We start from the raw sequence: 10,078 nt of genomic DNA, 5'->3' as shown, positions 1-10,078 counted from the left end.
CACACACACACACACAGGGCATTTTAGAACCGAAGGGGACGCGCACAAAAAAATATAGTTTGTTTCTGGGTTTGTTACTTTTTGGGGGGGGTTTGTTACTTTAATTCGGTATGTTCAACCCCCCCGCCCCTCCTGCGTCCCTGCACACACACAAACACACACACGCACGCACGCACATACGTACGCACCCGAGCACAAGCACACAGAAACACAATGATGTGAGTTATGGTTTGAAAAACGCCTATAAAAGAGAAATGGTTGTTTTATGATAGGTAAAAAAAAGAAAAGATTCAGGTAAGGGTAAGGATTAGACATTCAGAGGGTTGGGAGTTGCGTGCGTGCGTGTGCGTGCGTGCGTGTGTGTGCGTGTGTGTGTGCGCGTGTGTGTGTGCGTGTGCGTGTGTGCGTGTGTGTGTGCGCGTGTGTGTACCCACCTGCTCAGCCTGCAGACCTCTCCCCTGGGACAGCTCATCCAGAGCTGCCAGCAGAGCACAAGCACACGACACAGAGGAATAACAGGCCTCTACACCTCCTTTAAGACAGGCCTCTGTCATCCCATCCATCACCCTGAGAGAGGACATCACTGTTAGTAGTATAGTAGTAGTAGTATTATTAGTAGTAGTATTTTAAAGCAATAAGCCATGGTTTACAGAGAATGTTTGGACCGGTAAGAGGCATTTACAGGCCCGATGCAGAGCGGGACTTAAAGGGTTAGTTCAGATTTTTTGAGTATTTTCTGTAGGAAATACTTACCATTAATGTAGTGGTTGCAAAGGTATTCATTGATTGCCCGAGTCCCGTGGTCAGAGTTATGGTCCGTTTCTGATAAATATGAAGTAGTTCCGGTAGATTAGTAGATTTGGTGGGGGCGGCTCATTAAAAATAAATTAATTAAAAAAACTAGCGTCATTTGTATTGTTGACCTATTTCTACCATATAGAGCAGGTTTCGTTCAATTTCGACCCCTCTGTCACATGGTACTATTTTTTGTGTCATATATTTTGTGCGTGAGTAGGCTGCCGCGGCGCAGTGATTCTGGACACAAACATTAGTACCATGTGACAGAGGGGTCGAAATTGAACGAAACCTGCTCTATATGGTAGAAATAGGTCAACAATACAAATGACGCTAGTTTTTTTAATGTATTTATTTTTAATGAGCGGCCCCCACCAAATCTACTAATCTACCGGAACATATTTATCAGAAACGGACCATAACTCTGACCACGGGACTCGGGCAATCAATTAATACCTTTGCAACCACTACACCACTATTTCCTACAGAAAATACTCAAAAAATCTGAACTAACCCTTTAATGCTTTTCTAAAAAATGGTTACCAAATATGACAACATGAAAATCATAGAACACATCCCAATTAAAACAGTTTGAAAGTAGACTGCCTGTATAAAACAAGGAAGTCGCTGTGAAAATGCTCGGAAGGTCACAGTGTCACTACTTCACAGCGTCACAGTGATTTGTAACAGCTTCCTTCAGAACCCAAGATATCATCATTTGAAGAATTGCTGCTCCATTCACTTCTTGTTTAACTTATTACTGAAAAAGGCTGTATCTCGGCTCCTGAGCACTTTTTTTTTACCATGTATTTTTCAATGTTATTACGTTATTTTCAAAAGGCAGACAATTAATGTCAACAAGGTCCAATGACCTCGTTGACATTTGTGAAACCACACAGTGCAACCCTCAGTGATTAACACCCATCAGGGGATCCATTATACTGGAGATAAATATTCTGTGACTACTTGAAAAGGGTAAGAAAATTGAAAAATTGCTGGCACAGTATAAACATATTTTGTTATTTCATTGGCACTGAATGAGTTAACTTGCCATTATGAAAAACTAAACAGTAATAAATCCATGAAATTGGTGAATATTGTAAACATGCTGCTGGTGCAGTGATCACGGTTACACGCGGCCCTAGGCGTGTGTTTATAGAACAGTTTACAACGGGACACAGCCAATCACAATCAAGCAATGGAACTATCCACTTGTTAGACATTGTACTCATTTATTACAATTACAATTTATTACATTCTGCAGTTCCGGAATCTCTGGATAACAGACTGCTGCTGTTAACCTCTTAAACCCCTGTCGTCTTAGAGAACTGGCCATGAGTTACAACTGTACTTAGACCATAGTCGATCTACAAGCTCACAATGTAGATCGGCTATTTTTGGCTAATGTTCCCCGCAGAATATGGATGCTGGGTTCAAGTGGTTAAGAACAGACCCGTTGTTATGGATAACAGACCACAGATGTAAAGTTGACGTACAGTTTGAGCAGGTCCAAGTGAGACTTCCTCCTGGAGAAGGAGCGTTTCCTGTTGTCAGGCTCAGAGGCACACGGTCCCACCAGATCAAACAACCTCTGCGGACTGGCCAGGATCTAACACACAAACACACACACACACACACACACACACACACACACACACACACACACACACACACACACACACACACACACACACACACACACACACACACACACACACACACACACACACACACACACAAACACACACACACACACACACACACACACACACACACACACACACACACACACACACACACACACACACACACACACACACACACGTTGGGATTTGTCATTTAGAGGTTTAGGACTCTGGGTTGAAGTTGAAGTTATACTACATTTCTACTAGTTGTGTGCCTGTGTCATGCACCAAAAAGAACAGATCTACAAGCCCAACGGGTTGCAGCATGTGATGATGCGTTGTAAGCTTGTAGACACCGGTGTGCAACTAAGTACAACTCAGGCTTCAGGCTTGGGGTAAAAAATTTGCCGAAACATAAAAAAAAAACATATATTGATGTCCTATTTGAACACACAGGCGGCGATTCTGAGAGCTTCTCAAGTGAGCGCCGGGGGGGAAGGGGTAGTTTTTTTTAATATGTTTCGGCCATTATTTTTTTTATCAAATTCCTCATATTTTAGTCATCTGAAATTTATTCGACTAATTCTACAGTTGATTTAGTCGACTAAAATGTATGTTGGCGGTGCCTTGATGGCGTCGTAACGGCTGATTTTACACTTGGTTGCGCGCTGAAAATAGCCGATCTACAAGCGCTGCGACACCACCTCAAGCTCAACCAAACATAAATTGACTTGTCTTATAGATCTACTGGATCTCTCCTCCACTAGTTCCCTCACTAACATTTTAGTCTAGTTTTTATTTGTTGACAAAATCGTCAATTATATTTAGTCTTAGTTTTGGTGATCGTAGCTTAATTTTTCATTTAGTTTTTATTTAGTTTTCGGCAGTGAAAAAAAGGTAGTCGACGAACATCTTTCGTCATAGCTTTAGTCGACGAAAACAACACTGGTGGTACCTACCTCCTTCATGATGCGTATGGCCTCGGTCAGTGGTGGAAAGTAACTAAGTACATTTACTTAAGTACTGTACTTAAGTACAATTTTGAGGTATTTGTACTTTACTTGAGTATTTCCAATTTCCAATACTTTTACTTCTACTCCACTACATCTCAGAGGCAAATATTGTACTTTTGCTCCACTACAATTATTAGAAAACTTTAGTTACTAGTTACTTTGCAGATATAAATTATTATATTATAAAACATACATTAACCACTTTAGCCCCATTTTATACCTAGGCTATTTGAAAATAGCCGATCTACAAGCTCACAACGCGTCGCATCGCGACGCGTTGTAAGTTTGTAGATCTGCTATTTTCAAATATTTTAGTACTTTTACTTTTGGTACTTTAAGTACATTTTGATACCAATACTTTTGTACTTTTACTCAAGTGCATTTTTAATTCTGGACTTTTACTTGTAACAGAGTATTTCTATAATGCAGTATTGGTACTTTTACTTAAGTAAAGAATTTGAGTACTTTTTCCACCACTGGCCTCGGTGCGGTGTTGGGGTGGGGGGGGGTACCTACCTCCTTCATGATGCGTATGGCCTCGGTGCGGTGTTGGGGCGGGGGGTACAGCAGTATGCGGTGGTAGAGGGACTGGAGGACGGGTTTCATGGAGTCCACACAGCCCACCAGTCGGACCAGCTCTGCCGCCACGTAGCACACCGTCCGCACCACCGCCGCCGACCTGGCGGGGGCGCTGGAGGAGCAACCCGACCCCCGGCCCTGGTCGGACACTCCCGTGGTAGTAGAGGAAGAAGAAGAAGAAGAATCCACGTCCTGGCTGAGACCTGGGGAAGAGTTTACATAAACAAGTGTTTTTACATTATAACTGTAAACCAGCTGGTTCCAAAACTGGGGGTCCCCAAATTATTTCGGGGGGGTCCCCAGATGATTAGCTTAATGTGCAACATTGTTTTTTCACTCAACAGTAAACAAACCAACATACAGTATAAAGGTATTCACCTGTTTCCTAGGCTGTGTGTTTTCCACTACCTGTCGATTTCATTGGATATCATTGGTCATCTGACCAGTTTCATTGGATTTCATTGGATCAAATCGACAGGAAGTGCAAAACACACAGCCTAGGACACAGGTGAATACAGGGTATCTGCACATTTATAAATTGGCTTTTTAAGGACTTTTAAGACCTTTATAATACCAGATTTGACGAACTGTCAAATATTACTTAAAGGAGAACTTTGCCCTAAGCGTTTTCCTACCTTGATTTGAGTTTGTTAAGTCATGATGAGAGTGATCCTGGACCAAACCGCAGCTCAGAACGGACGTCTTTAGATCTGGGCTAAATCCACTTATTTCCGTTGCTCGGAAATACTTTTTTCTTGTGTATATCTGTAGTGTGTGGTCCGTCTGATGTCACCGCTATGCTATTGCTACATGGGCGCCGCCATTGTTGTTTACATATCTGTTTTACTGAAATCACGTTTTAAATCTCGTCTCGCGATACTTCCGTCCGCCATTCTGGAGACTGGAGGGCGTAGCTCTTTATGACCTGGGGGTTCATCACGGGGGGGATCACTCTCATCATGACTTAAAGTTATACTAGGTAACTTTTTCAAAAAAACTAAAGTTAAATTGTATATCTTTTGTGAGTGGCAAATGTTTCACAACACCCACTCCATGAATTTCACCCCCGAAAGCCTTTTATAAACATATTTTCTATTGAATGTGGAGTGGGGCGTCTTTCCCGCGAAAATGACGTCATCCAGCCGGAAAACGGAAACGGAAATGCACCGGTTTCCTGTTTGGCCCGGAACTACCGCTAGTAACAAAAAGGAATATCACGCTGTTTTTATGGCATTATAGGATTTGAAGATGGAAAAACAACAGCAAAAGAAAACACAGCTCACGGTAACTAAAGCTCCACTGGCTAAGAGAAACGATCCGCAGATAGTAAAAAAAACAATTAAAATAACTATTTTTGAAACGCTTCCGCCTTCCGGTGAAAACAAATGGAAATCAGAGTAATGCAGGTCTCCGCTAAATACCTGCAATGACTGTAGTGACCAGCAGAGGTTGCTAAAAAACGTTATTTTTGGACCTACCTTGTATTGCTTTAACAACCTCAAATCAAGGTAGGAAAACGCTTAGGGACAAATTCTCCTTTAAGAAAGAGGCAAACACCAGACTGTAATTATTATAACCTACAGAATCTACAATGTACACAGACAGTCATTCACTTTCACTCTGTGCCCACCTGGACTGTATGCGTTGGTGCGTCGTTCTCTCTCCAGCGCCCCCGAGTGGCCGTGGTGGGAGCTGATGGTTTTGTCATTGACGGGGTTTCCCATGAGCACCACCAGGGACGGACACAGCTGCTTCCTATTTGAGAGGAAATACTGTATGTTTATTGGACGGAAAGAAAGAAAGAAAGAAAGAAAGAAAGAAAGAACGAAAGGAAGAAAGGTAGGAAGTACGAAAGAAGAGAACGTATTACCATATCAGGTCAGTGAAGGCTCTGGACAGGTGCATTGTGGGAGGACAGCTGCTCAGCATAGACAGAATACATTCCAGATAGAGGAGCTGTAGGAGCTGATTATCACTGCAACACACACACACACACACACACACACACGCACACGCACACGCACACACACACGCCGCACACGCACGCACACACACACACAGACGTTATCATCCGATTTCAAATGCTACAAAATAACGATGAAATGACGTTTTTTTCTTTTTCATTTGGTTCAGGCCGTTGAATATAGCTCGTCTCGTCAAAAATGCTGGGAGAAAAAAGAAAAGAAAAAAAGATTCAGCCGTTTCCCCAAAATACTCTCAGCAGGAAGTCAATGGTGGTGGAGATCTATCGATCACGTGATCTCCTGGATCTGTGTGACTTGAGGATGAAAATGGTCACTCGCGGGTTAGAGAACAGCGCCACCTGGTGGAAAACCGCTGAAACGAAAAAGTCGTCTTTGGCAGTCTGGACCTTTGGAAAAAAGTCGTCTTTGGCAGTGAAAGAGTTAAAAGAAAATACCAAAAGTAGCAAAAATAACCGATCTGTTTCTACTTTTGTACGACAATTCATTTACGGAAGAAGAAACGGTTTGAAATATGGAGACACAAGGTTTCTCCTGGATTAGATGAGACCACAGTAGAATGACAGATGAAATCAGAGCAGTGTTCATTTTGTTGATTAAAATTATGTAAAAATGTTAGGACTATTAGTGGAGAAGAGATCCAGTAGAACTTACAATCTTATGATATTTAGTCAACTGAAACTAGACTAATAGTAAAATATGAATAAAATATGACTAAAACTAAATGGAAAAGTACATCAAAATTAACACTGTGAATGGGGTCAGAAGGAGAGTAAATCACCTGTCTACAGACTCCAGTTTGTCACACAGAAAAGTCAGAACAGAAACCACTTCTTCACACAGACACTGGCTGGTTGGAGAGATATCTGCACACGCACACGCACACACACACACACACACACACGCACGCACGCACGCACGCACGCACGCACGCACACGCACACGCACACGCACACGCACACAGACACAGAGGAGGTCGATCGGGAAAGGGAGATATTTGGAAAAGAGATACATGCATTAAAATGCATTGAACCGGTTATCAAATCAATGCAAATCGTTTATTCCCAAAGAAATAAGAAGACTAATATTACACAAACGTTCACTGAAAATGGGCCTCATTCGATAATGAGCGCAGAGAAAATGTGCGTGAAATATTTAGCTTCAAGCTAATTTCAGATGACGCCTAGTCAGGTGGGTTAATGTGGCCTCCTGGTGGCGCTATAATAGGCCAATGTGAAAAGGGTGCCATTTCTTCTTAGGCCTTTCACGGCAATCGGACACTGCATTCATGATTTGAGGCATTTTGTTCCAAAAATTTGTTTTGCTAAATAAGACCTGCTGGTGGCGCTATAACAGGCCAATGTGAAATGTGTGGCATTTCTTCCTCGGCCTAGTGGGAATGTGCGTGTGAAATTTCACAGAAATTGCACGCTGTGTTCACGATTTGAGGCATTTTGTTCAAAACGGACCAATCCTGCAAACTTTGGAAGCCAACCTTAGCCAATATGGAAAATCGGACAGATCCGTGTTGATCACATGACTATAGAGATACTGTGTACCGATTTGCATGACGTTTGGATAAAATCTGTGGGAGTAATGTCAAAAAATGGGTTTTGCACAAATCGGCCTCCTGGTGGCGCTATAACAGGCCCATGTGAAAAATCCAGGGAGTGTGTGTGCACAGTTTATATCACCCGTATCGTTGCCTTTTGCGATATTGAATCATGCATATGTTCATATTGAGGTAATGATACATCGTTCAGCCCTAGTTCATTCATTCAGACTTACCTCTCCTTTGTAGTTGTGGAGCATTCACCTCCTCTCCATCTGAACCCTACACACACACACGCACACGCACACGCACGCACACACACACACACACACACACACACACACACACACACACACACACACACACACACACACACACACACACACACACACACACACACACACACACACACACACACAGCAGAAATAACAACATTTGGAGATATATACCCTGTGTATGTGCGTGCGTGCGTGTGAGTTGTAGGGTGTGTGCGTGTGCATCTATACCTCTTGTCTATGTGTGAGTTGTAGGGTGTGTGCGTGTGCATATATACCTCTTGTCTATGTGTGAGCTGTAGGGTGTGTGCGTGTGCATCTATACCTCTTGTCTATGTGTGAGTTGTAGGGTGTGTGCGTGTGCATCTATACCTCTTGTCTATGTGTGAGTTGTAGGGTGTGTGCGTGTGCATATATACCTCTTGTCTATGTGTGAGTTGTAGGGTGTGTGTGTGTGCATCTATACCTCTTGTCTATGTGTGAGCTGTAGGGTGTGTGCGTGTGCATATATACCTCTTGTCTATGTGTGAGCTGTAGGGTGTGTGCGTGTGCATCTATACCTCTTGTCTATGTGTGAGCTGTAGGGTGTGTGCGTGTGCATCTATACCTCTTGTCTATGTGTGAGTTGTAGGGTGTGTGCGTGTGCATCTATACCTCTTGTCTATGTGTGAGTTGTAGGGTGTGTGCGTGTGCATCTATACCTCTTGTCTATGTGTGAGTTGTAGGGTGTGTGCGTGTGCATCTATACCTCTTGTCTATGTGTGAGTTGTAGGGTGTGTGCGTGTGCATCTATACCTCTTGTCTATGTGTGAGTTGTAGGGTGTGCGTGTGCATCTATACCTCTTGTCTATGTGTGAGCTGTAGGGTGTGCGTGTGCATCTATACCTCTTGTCTATGTGTGAGTTGTAGGGTGTGCGTGTGCATCTATACCTCTTGTCTATGTGTGAGCTGTAGGGTGTGTGCGTGTGCATGTACCTCTTGTCTATGTGTGAGCTGTAGGGTGTGTGTGTGCATGTACCTCTTGTCTATGTGTGAGCTGTAGGGTGTGTGTGTGTGTGCATGTACCTCTTGTTTTTTTTGATTGATTGAATATTTTATTAGGCAAAAAATGTAAAACAGCACAGTTACATTTAAAATACTTTGTCTAACAGGTCCGTTCATAAAAGTCCTTGCGGACTTGTTTCCAATGAGGGCCTTGGTATTTAATTCATAGGCATATATAGTGGCACCACAGTTCAAATATCATTACAAAATAAACAGCCAAAAACAATATATAACACTATGTACAACAAAAAAAATAAAAAAGAGGGGAAAAAAATATGTACAAGAACAGGGGGGGGGGGTCTGCTGTCTAACGGGAAAATGGTACTACCTCCACCTTTGGCCTCCTGAAAGGTGATTTTTTAAGGCTCTTTTAAATGAGCCCAGCGAACTGCATTTTTTGAGGGATGGAGTTAGACTATTCCAATCCTGGGTGGCAGTGCTGTAGAAGGAGAATTTGCCCAAGTTTGATTTATGGGTGGGTGGTACCAAATTGTTGTTAACGCTCCCTCTGGTATTGTGACTGTGGGTGTCGCTAACCTTTTGGAGGTATTTACTCAGATATGCGGGAATTGGGGGCATATCGGGCAAATTTGCATTTACAATTTTGAAGGCCAGTCCCATTTTTAGTTGTTTAACCCTGTCTTCCACCCTGAGCCAGCCTAGGCTGGCAAAATGGGTGGGAGAAAGGTGGGTCATGGGCCCCAATCCGAGGAGTAGCCGAATCAGTTTGATTGTTTGTCTACGTGTGAGCTGTAGGGTGTGTGTGTGCATGTACCTCTTGTCTATGTGTGAGCTGTAGGGTGTGTGCGTGTGCATGTACCTCTTGTCTATGTGTGAGCTGTAGGGTCAGGTCTCCTAGGATCTGGCTCAGTGTTGCTCTGACGGCTGTGTTGATGCTGCGTTGGTGACAGCTGGACACATAGGTCTCTATGCACACCTACAAGCAGTGTGGGGAAGAGTTACTCAAAAACAGTAATATATTACCCATTACTCGTTACTTGTTTAACCCATTAACTCATTGCCTGCCATGGACGAGTTAACTCGTCCGTTTTTGCTATAGCCCAGCCTGCCAACGACGAGTTTGGACGAGTTTTGAAAAAATAAACATTTTTTATTTCTTTTTTTTTCCGGAATCGCACAACCCCAAGTAGAGAAGTGTGTTCCTCTAAGCGCAATCTCCGCCAGGCTGGGTTGCCTACCCAGGGCTGTGTCA

At 43.1% G+C, this 10,078-nt stretch overlaps 1 protein-coding gene across 1 annotated transcript in view; it reads right to left on the bottom strand.

The window, feature by feature from the left end:
- Positions 1-10,078, bottom strand: part of arfgef3 (ARFGEF family member 3) — a 136,989-nt gene that overhangs the window by 64,128 nt on the left and 62,783 nt on the right. The window contains exons 6-13 of the mRNA XM_080448949.1: positions 9,686-9,802; positions 7,783-7,828; positions 6,776-6,860; positions 5,883-5,987; positions 5,643-5,767; positions 3,950-4,215; positions 2,292-2,404; positions 435-567 (exon numbers count right to left, since the gene is read on the bottom strand). Coding sequence (XP_080305075.1) covers positions 435-567; positions 2,292-2,404; positions 3,950-4,215; positions 5,643-5,767; positions 5,883-5,987; positions 6,776-6,860; positions 7,783-7,828; positions 9,686-9,802 — 990 coding nt within the window. The remainder of the gene's footprint in view (positions 1-434; positions 568-2,291; positions 2,405-3,949; positions 4,216-5,642; positions 5,768-5,882; positions 5,988-6,775; positions 6,861-7,782; positions 7,829-9,685; positions 9,803-10,078) is intronic.

Source organism: Gymnoscopelus braueri (genome assembly GCF_963280865.1).
Source record: "Gymnoscopelus braueri genome assembly, chromosome: 14".
NCBI classification, from domain to species: domain Eukaryota; kingdom Metazoa; phylum Chordata; class Actinopteri; order Myctophiformes; family Myctophidae; genus Gymnoscopelus; species Gymnoscopelus braueri.
This window is presented reverse-complemented; position numbering and strand designations above follow the sequence as displayed.